This window comes from Colossoma macropomum, unplaced genomic scaffold (genome assembly GCF_904425465.1).
Source record: "Colossoma macropomum unplaced genomic scaffold, Colossoma_macropomum, whole genome shotgun sequence".
NCBI classification, from domain to species: Eukaryota; Metazoa; Chordata; class Actinopteri; order Characiformes; family Serrasalmidae; genus Colossoma; species Colossoma macropomum.
Window position 1 is genome coordinate 2,563,593 of NW_023495761.1, and position 17,915 is coordinate 2,581,507.

The 17,915-nt window shown below is 38.2% G+C and overlaps 1 protein-coding gene across 1 annotated transcript; it reads left to right on the top strand.

Annotated features, from left to right (window-relative positions):
- Positions 1 to 1,371: 1,371 nt before the first annotated feature.
- Positions 1,372 to 15,955, top strand: morc3b (MORC family CW-type zinc finger 3b). Its single transcript, XM_036563478.1, has 17 exons — positions 1,372 to 1,537; positions 2,422 to 2,494; positions 2,711 to 2,843; positions 3,204 to 3,428; positions 4,461 to 4,598; positions 4,758 to 4,884; positions 5,009 to 5,137; positions 5,640 to 5,759; positions 5,853 to 5,950; positions 6,160 to 6,267; positions 6,768 to 6,896; positions 10,363 to 10,437; positions 11,011 to 11,053; positions 11,178 to 11,322; positions 12,060 to 12,135; positions 12,262 to 12,799; positions 15,102 to 15,955. Exons 1-17 carry the CDS (start codon positions 1,499 to 1,501, stop codon positions 15,387 to 15,389), a joined length of 2,484 nt encoding a protein of 827 aa, XP_036419371.1. The 5' UTR covers positions 1,372 to 1,498; the 3' UTR covers positions 15,390 to 15,955.
- Positions 15,956 to 17,915: the final 1,960 nt, after the last annotated feature.

The window sequence follows — 17,915 nt, forward strand, 5'->3', positions numbered from 1 at the left end:
AACTATTTTGTCCTTTCAATAAAAATCAAACCACCTTGGGAGCCACAACATTGTATATCTATTTTTACTGTCTTGACTCTAAATGTGTCTCAGTATGTGCTAATGTACTAGTATAGGGTAAAAAGTATAAACGAAAATGCAGACTTACTTTTCTCTGCTTTAAGCTTACAGCTGCTTTTCTCACATCTCAGCAGGAAACTTTTTTGCAAAAGTTCATTATTTTCTTGTCAAAATGTCTCTCAACGTTCGCCTTTTTACGAGGCTGAAGTCTTTTCATTCGTCAGCTTCTTGTTCTAATTTTCCTGTTACACCTTAAACAGTGTCTGAAGCGCTAGAATGCAACTGCTGCACCATTTAAGGTGGAACAGGAATATCTGAATGAGAAGTTGGCGAACGAGAAACTGACTTTAGCTTCGTGACTTTCAGCATTTGACAGTTTTTCATTTCAGATTAAACATATCAGGAAACCAGCTGGAGTGATTATAAACACAAATAAGTTAATTCGTCACCAAGTTATGGATGTTCACCTTAAATCTCTCTCTTTGCCTTTTCATTAGCTACTAGCTAGGCAAGACTGTTTGTGTTGCTATGTGACCAGCAGTCTGCGTGCCAACCTTCAGGGTTAAAGGGTGAATTAGCAATTAACTCCAGCGTTTAAGACCACTTATTGCTAAAGCTGTGTAAAAACGATCAGCAGAGCTTTATTTTACTGCAAAGGATGATTTTTCTTTACCTAAAAATCTAATTCTGCGGTGGAGCCGCGACAGGGCAGTAAAAAAGCCGACCCCTGGCATAGCCAATCAGAACAGAGCTCATCAGTGGTAAAGGCTCAGTAACAAAAGCAGCCCTGTTTAATTGTAACGGATAAAGAGAGGTTGGTAATGGTCATGTAAAAAAATCATGGACTTGGACTTCCTGGATTTCTGACTGTTTTTGGTATTTAAAACGCAAACATTATATTTGAACCTCTGGGGAAAAAGTTGAATGCAAAAAAAAATGTAAGACACGGGTCCTTTACACCACATTTGAAGTACTATGTGCTTTCAGCATTAGCTTGGAAAAGAAAACTGTTATGAATTTTATGAATTTATGCAAAACCTGCTCTTCTTTAAGAGGCTTCAAAGCAACTTGACGCAAGCTGGCTGTTACAAAACATAGCCTACCCAAAAAATTATCAGTGAACAGCTGCTTTATGGTGTGTTTTCTTACTCAGTTCAAAAGTAATAGCGAGAACATTCACATTTCAGAAGAAGCCAAATGTGTCCCCAAAGTTTTGCCGGGCTGCGTGCCTCCGGAGCTGACCGCCCACAGCTGTGCACAGCTCCTGATAACAGCCGCGAGTATGAAGAAGCTGTAACTCAGCGACTCAGTCAGTCACGGCGCGCGCGTGCACGTAAGGAGCGCGAGCTTGGAAGGCTGCGAGTGGAACCGTTACAGCGGCTCAACAGCGAACTTGCGTTAGCATGTGTTGTTAGTTTTCCGCAGAAAATCTGGACAAATGGCCACTCGCAAACAAAGAGGGATCCCTCTGAGCTCGGTAAGCACCTTTAATGCTTTTTTTATTGTGGAGTATCATGTTTTACTTCGTGTTTGCCTCTTGCACCGTAAGTAACTGTGCAGGTTTCAGGGACAAACAGTCTGACCTGTAGACGACTTTCCTAGCTAATGCAGTTCAAATAACGTCCTGCTAAGATTAACGTTACATTTATTCAGTTACTTTGACAGTACAATTTATCATTCACGGTTAGATGAAGAGTTTTGGTCAAAACCTGTTGTTGAAGCCATCTAGGTTAGGTTACGTCACAGGCTTTTATTTATTAATGTGAAGTTTGTGTTTTTTTAAGTCTGACTTAAATCCGAGTTTGCTAGTTTAACTTACAGTATCAGTTATCAGTCTTAAATCATACCATCGGTTTTTAAAAGAAGTCTATCACATTGTTCACTATTTTATTTGTAACGTTACTGACACACTTAAAAAAAGATGGGTTCTTTAGTTAAGGCAGTGGTTCTACGTAGAACCATGATTTACGTATAGAACCATTTCATGCTGAAATGGTCCTTTCCATGGTGAAATGGTTCTTCAGATTAATGGATCATGTGTTGTGTATGGGTCTATATAGAAGCTTGGTTCTATATAGCACAAAAAAAGGTTCCTCTATTGTTACGATGTCAAGCTTGTAGCAATAGCGGAACCCTTTTTGGTGCTATACAGAACCATTTTCAAAAAGGTTCTACATCAAACCATATACGGCCCATTCTCCATCAGTCGAAAGAAGCATTTTACCATGTAAACATTGGCTTTGCTAAAGAACCCTTTAAGAACCATCTTTTTAAACAGTGTATACCTATAAAACCCATAAAACTGCTGATAACGTGATTAACACCATTTGTCATGTTCCCTCTAACTGTGCTCTCCTGCAGCTCAATCCTAAATTTCTTCACACCAATTCCACCAGCCATACCTGGCCCTTCGGCGCCATTGCGGAGCTTGTTGGTGAGTTGATAATCCTTCTTTCATCAGCTCTTGAATTAAATCAAATTTAGAAGATGAAGTGTGCACCAGAAAGATGGTTGAACATGAAACAGAGATCATACATAACATTTTGCTTCCCGTTTGTAACTTCAGTTGTTCCTGTACACGTTTCCTTTTCCAACATTTGCTTCCTTCTGTAAATTCCTGTGTCTCTGGTGATTTACACACATGTTGCAGACAACGCTTACGACCCAGATGTCCGTGCCAAACAGTTCTGGATAGACTGGACGCGCATCAAAGGGCTGGACTGCCTTTCATTCATGGATAATGGGGCAGGCATGAACAGAGCCAAACTGCATAAGATGCTTAGGTAGTACAAAGTGTGACATAAGCTGACGTATCAGGTTATCACATTTTAATCATGACGACACAGTACTCTTATAAATAGAGGTGTCAGAAAGGAGAATGGCCATGGAATAACCACTTTTTGGTTCCGTACAGAACCTTTTAATTGATGTTTTTAAAGAACCAGTTTTGTAAAAGAATGTACAAAAGTCAAGAACCTGGTTTAAAGTTTAAAGAACTAGACATAATTTAAAAGTTCTCTATTGTAGTGGAGTGTATATTGAACTGCAGCGATTATGGTCATGCAGAGCACATATTTGAGCAAAATAATGAAAAAAAAGTATGTTGAAAATGGAATAAAACGATGTCTTTAATGTTCCTTCAGCTTTGGCTTCAGTGACAAGAAAGCTGTGAGAGACCATGTTCCAGTAGGCGTTTACGGTAATGGCTTTAAATCAGGTTCCATGCGTCTGGGGAAGGATGCCATCGTCTTCACCAAGACCAGAAACAGCATGAGTATAGGTCTGTTGTCCCAGTCTTACCTGCAGGCCATGAAAGCCCAACAGATCATGGTGCCCATGGTCACCTTCAGACGGGATGAACAAAACCAGTATCCTCCCCAGTGACTTCAGTATAAAATCTAACATTGTTGAATAGGGAATGAAGATAACATATCAGCTGTCCTATTATTTTATCTGCTGTCATAGGAGTTTATTTTATTTCATATTGACAGAAGTTATGTTTGATCCCCAGCAATACCATCCGTGAGCAGTCCAAGAGAACATGACTGGCCCTGCTGTCATTGGGTTTGAAGGATCTTGCTCTTGGGGATCCACCCAAATCAGCTCATCAAGCATTCTGTTAATGAGCTGATGAGCTGGATCATGTTTGTTAGATGACATTTAAAATATGCAGTTCTGTGGGATTGGGGATTGGGCTTGGTTTATCTCGCTTTATAGGTCAGTGTTAGCCAATTGTGGACACCTGTTAGGCCATATATACAGAACTGGAAAGTTATTGCTCTCCTCCAAGCACATTCAGCTGTCAAAGATGTGTTGATTGGCTACACATGCTGTGGAGGAATGACCTAAATAGCTGGTGAATATTGTTTATAATAGATAGAGAAGATAAAAAGATGAGATGAGCTACTTTACTTTGTCTTTAAGTTACACAAAAGTGCTATTTATATGTATAACAGGGAAAATCAAATGTATGAGTCCAGAGTTTGCTTCTTTAGTTGTGCACTGGACTTGAATGTATCTAACAAGTAATGAAAGCTAATACTCACTTCAGTTGGCATTGTACAGACTGCATTCTTACATTATCACATGCTGAAACTGCATCTGTAATGAGACATCGTGTTTGCATGATGTTGTTTGGTGGGGTATAAACTTCCATTACTTGTTACATTAGTCTTGTTTCTCCGGCGCTAAAGGAGCAAACTGTGGACACCAAAGATGTCTTGGTTAATTTAATGCGTTTGGATTAAGGGGAAAACTGTAAATATGATTTTTCAGCGAAATATTATTTTCAAGCACGTTACACTAATAAAACCTCTTAAGTATTTTTATGTACCACTTAAGTAATATTAGATAATTCATTATCCATTATTTAGTGGACCCTTGACATTTGATGTCTCCAGAATGGAAGATGCAGCCAGTTTGGATGCCATCCTCGCATATTCCCTGTTCAGCACAGAGAAAGAGCTTTTCTCCGAGTTGCGTGCTATCGGTGCTGTTGGACCCACCGGCACACGCATCATTATCTGGAATCTGCGAACGTGAGATGCATGTGGCAATTGTGCACATATCTCTGATAAATGTGTAGTAAATGTGAATGGCTGAATGAGTGAATGAATGAATAGATCAAATCACAGAAAGATTAACTTGCGTTTTACTGATCATCACTAGTCATATATAGTACACTTTCTCTCTTGTAGGACAACAAGTGGCGAAACAGAATTTGATTTTGACACAGATAAATATGACATTCAAATCCGAGCAAACGCTAGTGAGAAGACCAGTGAGAGCCGGGTCACAATGCCGGAGAGCAGATATTCACTAAGAGTAAGTGCACACGCCATTAGCGCTTTCATGCAATATGATGGAACAGCTTTGTTCCAGATGATGTGATAAAATTGTACATTTTTTAAAAACTGGAAAATTGTGTTTCTTGAATTTTTATCTGCAGGCATACTGTAGCATTCTGTACCTGAAGCCACGTATGCAGATTAACATTAGAGGACAGAGAGTGAAAACCCAGCTCATCTCCAAGAGTCTGGCTCACATTGCCAATGACAATTACAGACCTTCATTCCTAGTATCCTTGCAGTCAACCTGGAATCAAAATGGACTTTTGTTGGTTGGTTGGTTGTCCCTGGTCATATTAAGCACAGTTTGTCATACCATACCATTTTCCATGATATTTGAACAATGTTTATTGACTTTTGCCCACATTGAAAACATCTTGTGAGTTTTGATTACATCACCATGCACCAGCAGGCAAGGAAAAATAACAGTAGTATTACGTTTCACCTCCCATTGTGACCATCCCCACTTATCATGTAGTGAAGTGCTCAGCTAGCTCAGATACCCTACCTGATACCGTGTTTCACTCAGAAATATGTCACAGTACTGAAGGAAAATGCATTATGATTTCAGTTTCACAGTGATGTTGATAGAATACTAAGAATACTACTGACTAGTGAACACTGTTAATATGTTAAGCCACAAATGTGTTTTGACACATACGCTCTCATAGTTCAAATATATCTGGACTGCTGTCTCACTCTTTCAGTGGAAATTCTTGACTGTGCTCACAGACCAAACGCATTCGCATCACCTTCGGGTTCAACACTAAAAGCAGGGAGCATCATGGAATCATGATGTATCACAAAAACAGACTCATCAAAGCTTATGAAAGAGTTAGCTGCCAACGCAAGGTAAAACAAAAATTGCTTGTTTAAAATTTTATTCACATATAGAATCATTTTACTGATGTTTTTTTGCACTGCCTCTTCCTCTTAATGAAACAGGCAGAGAGAAAGGGTGTTGGAGTCATTGGTGTGATTGAATGTAATTTCCTCCAGCCAACGCATAATAAACAGGACTTTGATGACACAGATAAATACAGGTAAAAACTTAAGCCACATAAAATTGTTTTTCCAACACAGATTTTTTTGTCTCTATTAAAAATGCTGTTTAGTCTAAGACTTAATCTGGGACTGGGAAAGGCCTCAGATGTAGGGCTATGAATTTTGAAGCATGAAGTTAGACCACTGTATGTATATAATGTATAATATGAATATATTTAGTACAATTATATATTTTATTTGTGCGTAGAAAAACTATGCATAACCTCAGTATCAAACTGGAAGAGTACTGGAACGAGATCCGCTACAAACGCAAAAAGGAGGATCCAAAATGTACTGTTCCAATAGAGGACACAGTGTGAGTGTTGCACCACTTCATATTTTAGTTGCTTCTTCTTTCTGTGGCTTTATTGGTATAAGGTCATTTCAGTTCAGTTTACTGTGTCCATGCGGAAGGCCATGCAGCCTTCATGGTCTTCTGTAATAATTACATAATTAATTACATAATTATGTAATGAATTACATCAACATTCTGTATCGACAGGTCTGCACTTCTGACTTTGTTTGGTTTGTTTAAGTGTCAGAAAAATGTCATCAACATGGCAAAAAACAAAGGCAAAATAATTTTCATTTTGCAAAACAAGACTGTACAACAATACCTGTTCAGATTCCTAATCTTTGTGAAAAAAATATCTTCTTCACCCAAATGTCTATACCACACTTTTTGCAGGCCTGTTTAAGTTAGTTGTGAGTGAGAAATTAGTATTACGTTATACTGTTTTATAGTATACTATACTATTTTTTCTTCTCATTTCTACACTATACTGATTTTGTATTAAACTATCTGCATGTGTGAAGGAAAGTTCCGGATCAGGTCTGGGTCCAGTGCGACAGCTGCCTGAAGTGGAGAAGACTTCCAGATGGCTTTGACTGCAGCCGTCTGCCCGAGAAATGGTTCTGCAGCATGAACCATGACCCGCAATTCAGGTGACACCCGTAAAACACTTGGGGAGGGAGAGGTGGGGTGTGAGTGTGGGGAAAAGGTTGTTTTGGTTGAGTAGATATGTACCAGACCAAGAATCTCTAAAGCAGGGCTAATTTAGCAAGTTGCATTGTATCCTGTTTGTGCTAATCTTAGAGATGGAAAGGAGAACAGCACTTTCAGATTCCTGCCATGTTTCCACCATTTCAGAGAAGCTTTGAAACTCCTTGAGGGGGACTCTTGAGTTATGTTGTGTTATGATGTTAGGGCTGGCTTATGCTGCTGTCTAGTGCCTTGCATTCTTGGGAACTAGTGTACGTCATCATGTCTCTCTGGGTTGTTCATGAAGGCTTTGGATTGCCCCATCAAATGAGTGTTCCTTAGACTACACAGGAGGAATCTTAGACTATACAGGAGATAAAATTGCAGCCCTTAAGACCCAGCAAGGCTGCAGTTCATAATAAATTGCGTGGAGTTCGCTAGCCAATGGCCTTTTGACCTTTGGAGTTAAATTGGTGGTTTATGTTTTTATAGAAGACACATTATATACTGGCCTGAGCTTAGTATGACCACATGTAATTGCTGTGGGTATGATTTGGTTAGGTGAAATCAGTATAGGATTAGGGCTGCAATGATAAACTGAAAGTCCATTTAAGTGGACAACTAATAAAGACTAGTTATTTTCTTACATACACTCATAGCCCTTTAAGGTAAACGTATGGACTACTTCAGCCATCTAGTCAAGGAGTTTTTCTCTGCCAAAATATACATTGGTGCAGGAATTTGCCTAAGAGGTCTCAAAAATCAGTTTCTACAATAATTGCAGACCAGACTTATGAAGTGGAAGAAAGTTATATATCAGTTATAAATCAGTTTTCAATATAAGTTATAAATCAAGGCAGGAGATCAAAGATCTGAAAATCAGAGAAGTGTACAGTGTGTTTCAAGGGTCTCAAAACATCACACAGAGGTATAGCACAAAATTAATTGGTCAAAATAATAGTTAAAAACTTAAAATGTGATTGGAAGGCGTTTTGCAGTGCAGTGCTAACAGACAGCAGAATCAGATATCAGATGGACACAGCTCCAAACAGTTCAGTGTCGAGGGTAAGTGACACCGATCACTCATGCCAGGCAAACAGTTAAACAAATACTTTAATTGTAACTTACTGATCACGTACATTCAATAATGTATGCTATCTCAAAGAAGACTTTAGATGCTGGGTCTTGGATGGAGAAAAAAAGGCTCCTCTTTATTCAGGCAAAAAGAATTTCACCTGGACAATGGTTCTGGACCCCACTGCCAATCCCCACTGTTTAGGGATAAAGTAATTGCCTTTCTCTCTCTGAAGTTTGATAACCTATATTGCCCGTCACTAATTGAAAGATTTATCACTTTAGACCCAATTAAATTCAACCTCATTAATATAGTGGTGGTCAAGTTGTCTTTTTCGTACCTGAGCTCTGCTGATACTAAAAAACACTTTATATAACCACCTACACAACTTAGCCTACCTGTGCTTGGGAAGTTAAAATGTTTACTCAGAAGTTCAAAAGAGTTCCTTTAGGCCTCTTCTGGAACTTTCTAGAAGTGTCTACACAGACCTGGTACTTTCCACAAAAAATACTTAATCCTGTCCTATGTATTACCTCTTATCCATGATGTTCTCTTTTACATACATACATACATCATCTAAACCGCTTATCCTTCTGGGTCGCTGTGGGGTGCTGGAGCCTATCCCAGCTGTCATTGGGCGGAAGGCAGGATACACCTTGGACAGGTCGCCAGTCCATCGCAGGGCAATGTTCTCTTTTAATCATCTTGTTTTGTTGCTAGAAATTTTCATTTTATTCCATCATTCCCCTCTTGCATAACTTTAGTTGTGCACCCAAATGATTGATTATATCACTTGTTTATTTATAATTATAATAAGTAAATATTTAGTGACAGATTATGCTCAAACCATCCGTGATGAGTAAAAATTAAATAATATTGATATTATACTGTAAAATGTTATGTAACATACTTGCAAAAGGAATAATATTCAAGAGTAAAATATACAAAAGGTGAAATCCAAAATCTGTCATCAGGAAACAAAGATCTAAATTTGTATCGAATGAGGAATTTAGATGTCTGGAACTTCCACGAAAACATCAGAATGACCCTAAGAGTGCTATGTAGAGACAGAATACACTTCAAACAGTTAATCAAATACAATCAAAGAAAAAGCATATTACTAAAATATTATTCTGTTTAACCTTAAGTTAAAAGTGATTAAAGGTTAATTTATAAATTGTTAATGATACATATATCATATTGAAATGCTCATTTTCAATCAACTTTCACAGAATAATTAATAATTACTTAATACGATTCCATATGAGTATACAAATTCTCTGAATAATATCCAGATCATATCCTAAAATCATTTCCAAAAAACCCTGATTAATGTCCATTGACCTGATTTAAACTTAAGCAATCAATCAACGTATTAACCATCACTTCAAACCACTTCAGACCATATTTGGTACTGTGCAAAAGTCTTCTTAGTCTGAGAAAAGCTACTTATCTTGTCAGTAAGCATTTATAAAAAAACATTAACATTAGAGCACAAACAAATAAAGAATACATTGTGATTTTATGTCTTTGAGCTTAACCATTTCCATGTCCAATACCAAACATGGCCAGTACCATCCAGCTCCTAGTTTAGCTCATCATGATGGGATTTAACAAATATATGCAATGGCTTGAGTGCATCAATAAACTTATGTTCTATTAACAGTATTCTTCTAACTAAGATAACAATCAGTCTTTTCAAAAGTATTTATTCTAATGCGTTATAGGCAAAAACACACTTACTACTGAGATTAACAGTTTTTACTAGTGGGGAAAACTATTTTTATGGCTGCTTAAGACTTTTGCACACATTTGTAAATGAAAAAAGTACATTTGCAAGACATAATAGTCTTATGTACGCTCATAGAGTGAGTGACATACTAGCTATACTCAATGGCCTTTAAGTCAATTTCAGGATCACATGTGAGAATCCATCATGTTGATTACAGAGAAAAGTCAACTCATCATTTGCTTAAAAACAAAAGTTCTCTCTAAAGCTCTATAGTCCTCATGTAATACATTCAGTCATTCCAACAGACTGCAATGAGGACAGTTCGGCTTTTGTTGTTTAACTGCACTGCAAAAGGAACCATTTGTTGCACACACTTTGAATGATGGCAGTGCTGCAGAGGGCATGAAAGTTTGATTAATGGAGTAGTTGTGGATGAACCGATTATAGAAGTAATCGTCTCAGCCCTACTCTGGATCATGATGTAGCAGTGAAGAACTTGGTTAGTCTGCTGCCTTGCCTCTGTTGTTTTAGTAAGGGAGCTGCTATTACATTTTTGAGTGATGCGTTTCTCTGGTAAGAACGTTGAAACAGGCCTTTTTGACGCTCATTGGATCCCAATCAGGAGCTGTATGGTGGAAGAGGAACTGGAGGATCAAGAAGAAGAGCAGAGGTCATACCCCAAACCCTTCAAACGCCAGTAAGATGCTCCTACACGTACAGTACACATTGTTACCCATATGGAAAAATATATATATATATTCCAAATGTATTGATCAGGTATATTTTTGCAAATTACAGCACTCACACAAAATATATTTCAAATAAATAGGAAATCTAATCATAACTGTATTTTCACAGTGTATCAACACCTAAAACACGTGCTTTTGCCATGTTAAAGGTTCATTTGCTAATATTTAAAATTAAGATACTGGAATACAAATTAATATTAAAAGGTATCCAAAAAGTAAAGTGCATTAGACAAGTATTATGTATTTGATAAACACATTTATATGCATTTATTTTTGTATAGTACATTTCTGTGTGTAATATTTCTCCCATACATTTTAAAATAAATGTATTTTAAATTATATTGGACCAATATGGCAGTATATCCTGAAATACATTTTAGTGTTCGGAATGTATTTTGGCATGGAATGCAATGTATTTGAAATATTTCAAATGTATAAAAAACCATGTCAATATTTTTTTTTTCATATGGGTAATGTTATTGTGCTGATATTGTTATTCAGTACGTTCTGATCCTTAACAGGAAAAGGAATAGTAAAAGTCTACAGGAGGAGAATGTGCCAGAGGTAAGAGCTTATTTAGTTGCCACTTCTAGAAAAAGCTTTGATAATATCTAAGAAGTCACTCCAACATATTATATATAATATTAAGTGGAAATACACTATCCTATTTTCACCCATATGTCTCCAGGGATTAGAGACTTCAAGCCCGATATCTCCTCTGCCAGCCAGACAGCCAAAGAATACTGTGCTCTGCCAACAAAGTCACTGTGGTCGGTCCACTAATAGTGGGAACAGCCTCAGTGCTCTCTCACCTACTACTAATGCTTGCTTAGGTTTGTATTGTGTTGAGCACTGTTTGGTTCCAGCCAGTTTAAATTGCTCTGCTTGCACTGTGGAGAGTTGCATGCAGTCTGGAATATAACTGGCAGAACATTCAGCAAAAATGTCTCACTCAGCAAGGCACTGTAGGCCAAATGAATGTTGGTGATGTGGTTAGCTTTTTCCAAGTTATGCATTTGGATACCCTGTGAAAGTTGTTTTATTCTTTCCTTTTCTGTTCCACAAACACTAGTGGCATCAACTTGAGCTTGTGGCTCTACTTCCAATGACATTTACTAGGCTGAAGAAAAAGTCAATCATTGCAATAGCAGAATTGAGCCACTAGATGTCAAAAATAAACCAATACAATCAATCAGAGAGAAAAAGGAATGAACCTGATCCTGTAGCAAATCTAGCTTGAAATTGCACATGCTTATATTGTGTGATGTCAGGCTGTTAGCTGTGTATTTATTCATGTTTGAGCATGGTAACTCACTTTTACATGCTTGTTGTAAGTAAAGTGCTTCAATAAAAATAAGTCTTTTTAAAGCTTAGTAGTCTTCATAGTGGAAATATCGGACCAGTATCATCCATTAGGGTTTCAATATCGGTACTGGTATTGAAAGCAAAATTCCTTATTTGTACCCAGCTTTGTGCAAGGTTGATGAAAGATGATGGAGTCTTGCATTTATTTGGCTTTAAACAGTTATTTGATGAAGCTCCATTGATGTTTATCTTTTTTTTTCTTTAGAAACCAGTTCATCTCTAGCGCAGAGATCACCACTGCCACTGATTAATCTCACTGCCCTCTCTGATGCACTAAAAAGGTGATTCTGTCGTAATAAGCACTCGTACATACTTATGTCATTTTGCATATCACATTGCTAATTGCCTAATAAGTAATTGTGGAGCATCTGTTTTGGCTTTATCTTTCTTTTCTCCATCTGTTAAAGGATGAAACGGAAATGCTCTTCAAGTGGAGAAATACCCACAGCAGAGGGCATCATGTCTTGTGCACTTTTACCTAACACCCCACCACAAGGGGCTGGCACCTCAATTCATGGAAATTTCAGTCCTGTAATTAAAAAAGAGGAGAACGAGTTGAAGAAAGTGAAAGGTAGAGAGAGAAACAGGAATTCAGATGAACAAATGAGCAAAATGGAGAGCCAAATTATAGAGAGATTTGAGGCCTATCAGGAGCCTGTTGAGGAGGATGAAGAGGAGTGGCATGACAACGAGGAATCAACCACCACAGAAACAGGTTACCATTCAACTCCAGAGGACATAACAGAATCAGATTGTAAACAGGATGGGGAAGCTGAGGCATGCAGTGCTGAAGAGGAGCTGTGGAGTCTGCAGCATCAGCAGGATGAGCTGATGGAGATGATGAGGGAGGCCGTGGAGGAGAGGGACGCATGCAGGGAGGAGCTGGAGGTACTCCGGGACCACTGTGCCGCCCTGGAGGATGAGAGGAGTCAGCTTCTGAGCAGGGTACGAGTGAAAAGCACTACCAACAAACTTCCTCTGCACGTTCAACTAATGATCCGATCAGATGGACCTAAGTTTACCACAAGGAAATTGCACTTGAATGGCCAAAGTCATAATACAATTGCTAAAAAAAGTTCTGTGTTCTATACCCTGTTTACTAGGGGTGCGGGAAAAAATCGATTCTTAGATGCATCGTGATGCGGACGTGGACGATTCTGAATCGATTCACAAATGTCAAAAATCGATTTTATAAATATTTAATTTATAACGTAATGTTGACGGAACGCAAAAGGCGGAACTTGGAAGTGCGGAAGTGCAGCGCCCAGACAGTCTGTGGCGGCACATAACAAAAACACCACTGGATGAGTGAGAAATCTTGACCGGCTCCCTCTGCATTAAAAGCCAGGTCAGGTCAGGAGTCACAACCCAAATGATAAGAAGAGCCATTTTGTCCTTTCAACAAAAAGCAAACCAGCTTGGGAGCCACAACATTTAATGTCCAGTATGTCTCAGTATGTGATAATGTCCTAGTATAGGCTAAACAATATAAACGAGAGCGCAGACTTACTTTGCTCTGCTTTAGCCGCTTTCCTCCCATCTCCGCCAGGACGCTTTTCCTCAAAAGTAGATCGGCTTATCGTAAAATGTCTCTCAGCGTTAGACTGTTTTACGAGGCTGAAGTCACGTCTTATTCTCCAGCTTCTTGTTTGAATTTTCCCGTTCCACCTTAAATTCTGACTGAGGCGCCGAATGTAAATGAATAAATTCGAAAGAGAAGCGACTTCATCTTCGCAGCTGTTTAGTGTTTGACAGTCTCTCGTTGCAGATTTAATGTACAAGGAAACCAACTGAGCTGCTTATAAACGCATCGTTTCTAAATGACCTGCAGTCTGCACGCCGAAACGGCTTTCGCGCTATATTGTGCATGTCCCGTCTCAAAGATATTTTACTGACACAGCGATACAACCCCTCCCTCCCGTCTCTACAACGAGACCAAAACCGAAGTTATAAAATCACTAAAGAAAACGGGCAGGACGGCTGTTACGTGCTGCGTGGACATCCACTGACACTGGATCTTATTTCACCATAACTTTATCGCAGGTGAGTGGCAGCAGCGTCTCATGTGCTCCAAACCAGAGCAGTGAATGAGAGCCTTCCAGTTGACTTGCCACATCACTTCCATTTGATTTATTAATAAAAGATATTGGAAGTAAATTCATTATGGATCATTACAAATACTTTGTTTTAAAAGTACCAAGTCCTCACACAGTGAGAAAATAGAAATCCTGTATAGAAAAAAAAGATGCATCGAGATCGATAACCGTTTTATAATTGCATCGCAGCCCTCTGAATCGTAATCGGATCGAATCGTGAGGTGCCTAGAGATTCCCACCCCTACTGTTTACATATCGTGGCATATTCTCTGATGTCATATCTTTATGTAGTGGCAAAGTCTTCATTAAAGAGCGCAATGTGGTCCATCCCAGTGAATATACGCATTAGTCACGTGATAAATTTACAATTGACCACCCAAATGCAAACAACTGTTTTTTACTCGGTATTTTATAAATTGACGAGGACCATCTAAACACATCAGAGGGTTTTTGATTTAAGTTAATTTGAAGATTTAGGGTTGGGGAAAATTTAAATTGACCCAGAAGAAAGAAAAATAAAAAAAAAATCTCTTTAATATCTTATGACAACAACAATGACATCAGATGGAAAGACAAATAAGACTTTAAGTTTACCTGCTGCTCAGAAATTTATCCTGAGCAAAAGACCCCAGTAATCTTTTGTCTCCAATTGAATTTTAGTAGAGATCTCAAAAAAGTCACATCGTACTAAAATTTGCCAATACCACTAATCTTTTTTTGCAACTAAACTCTCAATTGTCAGAAATTTTAGGAAAATCACAATTAATCTATTTAGCTATATGTCAATTATAGATGTGGAACCGCATCAGCTGTATAGACATTCAAATATAGGCTAGTTTTAACGTAAGGTAAGCCTTAAACATTAATTGAATTCATTGAAAACATTGAAATGTTGCACCGCACAAACTATTTATATTGAGGTTAGCAGCTACTAAATATTTCCACTTGCCTTTATGCAGCAGTAAATTGGAATACTTAATAGTAATCTGTAAACCTTAGTAGATGCGTATAGGCTTACCAATCATTGTTTAAACTTATGAATAGCTAATGCAACTGGCCCGAGGTGAGCATCTGTTATTTTTAACTACTCATTTTAGATTTTTTTGACTCACATTATCTCATGTCATCATAATGATGTGCACTATTATTAGCTAGAGGAGGAGAAGGAAGAGAAAGCTAGCTTCTCAACCCTGTGTGACCAGCTGAAGTGTGAACTGGAGAAGCTGAAAAAAGAGACGGATAGAGGAGGGAGAGAAGACATTGCTGTTGGAGAAGAGAGACGCAAGCTGAAGAGTCTGCGATTCAAGGTGGGCCACCTGCTGGTCTCCTTCATTCCTGCTCTCGACCTGCAGCAGGTGGACTTCAATAGTGAGGTCATTGACAAGCTCCTCGACCAGGTCTTAGAGGAGGTCCGTTTAACGCAACTTAAAGCTGCATAGCATCACATTTGAGCCATTATTTCTTTATGATTAGATGCGAAATAGCCTTGTTACATTGTTCTGGCAGCCTGAGATCAGCAGTATATATAAGGCATTTAAGATTGTGACTCTTCCTGGGCTCATGTAATTATTGTAACAGACTATAAATGTTTGAGTTTTCACTGCGCGTTATTTGGTAAAAATTAAACAAAAGTATTATTGCAATGTAACTGCTTTATATTATAAAAAGATGTTTCTTTTACATTGTGTTAAGTCATATCATGTAGGTAAATGTTTTATTGCTTATTTTTCTGATTTGTAAAATGTAAATGACAAAAATAAAGATGTAATTTTTCATATACCTCAAGCTGAGCTACGTAATGAAAAACAAAATGTCAGATGGTTACAGGTAATTACAAAGCCTCTGCTAAGCTTTTGTGTTGGACTTCATGTCATATTCTGCCAGCCCTTTGAAGAACCTCTTTCAAAATACCCAGTACGAGATGAATCCACTGAACATGTTACTATGGTTACCTGTTAGAGACATTTAACATTTTATTATCATCCATTCAGACATGATATTCAGGCAACAATATAGTCTTGAACAGAACTATGATCATGAAATCAGCCAGGAAATGCTTTTGAATACAAGGCCATCGTTCTCTTCCAGATTCCTCCCTCATACCCAACGTACTCTACAGCCCAAAAACACTAATTTTCCCTTTTTATTTTTAATATGTAAATAAACACCTAACAAAAGGGTTTAACTAAATGTCTGCTTCACCAATCCCCCATTGTTTAGCTGGTGATTAACCTGAATAGGTTAATTTCAGCACTAGTTATAATATCCTTATTATACTCCCATTAATAATATCCCTATGATTCTCCTGAAGGCATGATTAAGAGCAGATGCGTTAAATTAGGAGTTTGTAAATAATTAAAAACCTTGGAAATCAACATAGAATTAAGAGTATAAAGGTTTTTCCCCCCTTATAATGTGTTATGTAACATCACTGCACACCATTGGAAACCATGTCAGTGAATGTGTTAGCTGTTGGCGAATCACAAAATTGTGAAATAATTATAATACTTCCATACTGTTGTGCAGCACATGCAACCAACGAGACTCACCTCAGCTCCCCAGTGAAAGTGTGCCATTGTAGGATTCATGATCTCTGTGCATTGGGGCTGAAAGAATGGATTTCAATCCAATATTCCCTATCCAACATTGTCATCTGTTGGAGTGCTAGGGTTAGAGTTATATAGTGCTATAACTGCTTCCCTAAACCAAGCTGCCTAAGCTGATTATTTAGACTCAGCGTCAACGATCAGACAACTGTCATATTTTGTTAGTTACACTCTCCTGCCACACAATAACAGGAAACAAACTTACAAGCCATTTTTTCTGCACACCAAAGCGTCTTTCTGAGCAAGATATAGGACTAAAAACGAGGTTCTGCAACATATCTTTTAAAGTTATTCAAGAGCTCTGTTTGAGGAGTTGGTACTATGAAATATGTGAGGGTTTACAGTTACCCTGTTTTGATAACAGGTCACACAAAAGCAGCAATTTTTGCATGTCAGTCATACAGCCCATTCCTGTTAAAGTAGACAGCTCTTGGTCACGTTAAGCCCCGCAACCCATCAGGCTCTTTGGTGATACTCAGACGTCTTGCTTGCAAGACTACCGGCTAATTAAACCTTGACCTTAGTATCCATTACCCGAACTGTAAAAATGCCAGTTTAATCAGGGATGACTCATAGGCCACAAATCTCCTAGACTTTCTCAACTGACATTGGCTGATCTCTCACAGGGATATTATTAGGTGGCAATGTGGAAACTGTGGTGGTGTACGTGACTCCAATCCTACCCACGCCAGTGAAGGACCACTGAGTGTGCCAGAGCATTTCAAGGGTCCCATGTAACTTCTTGAAAGGCTGCAAAGAGGTCAGTTGTTTAGGAGTAGTACAGATGTAGGTCAGCTCTACTGTGGCAGGAGAGCTGGAAGAAAATAGACTGCCTGACCAAAGTTTGGGGATACCTGTAATGTGGCAGAATAGACCAGACGCTCGCGGTAAAAGCAAGGCTTTTATGTAATGAGGATCAATCAAACACGAGGTAAAACAGGCGATGGTCGAAACTAGACAGAGACTACCAACAATAATTGGATCAGGTCATTTCAGGATGCTGATTCGTTCACATTAATGACAGATTTGAGTCCCATACCTAAATGTCAGAAAGATCAGATCTGAGTGAAAAATCGGATTTGATCAGTGAAACTCGTAATGTGAACGTAGCAAAATGGTGGGTTTTTTTTATTAATTATCATGTTTTCTTTGTTGATTTGCATCAGCTTAAAATATTAAAGACTAATAAAGATTATTTTGAGGAAAACTGTATCACATGTATTTTTAAAATTGTTTTGTTACAATATAAATTAATAATAAGCCCAGGGGGTTAACGAAAACATGCTCATTTGAATTTGAAATTTGAAAAGATTTGTGTCCCCAAACGTTTGACAGGCAGAACAGCAGCAAGTGTACATT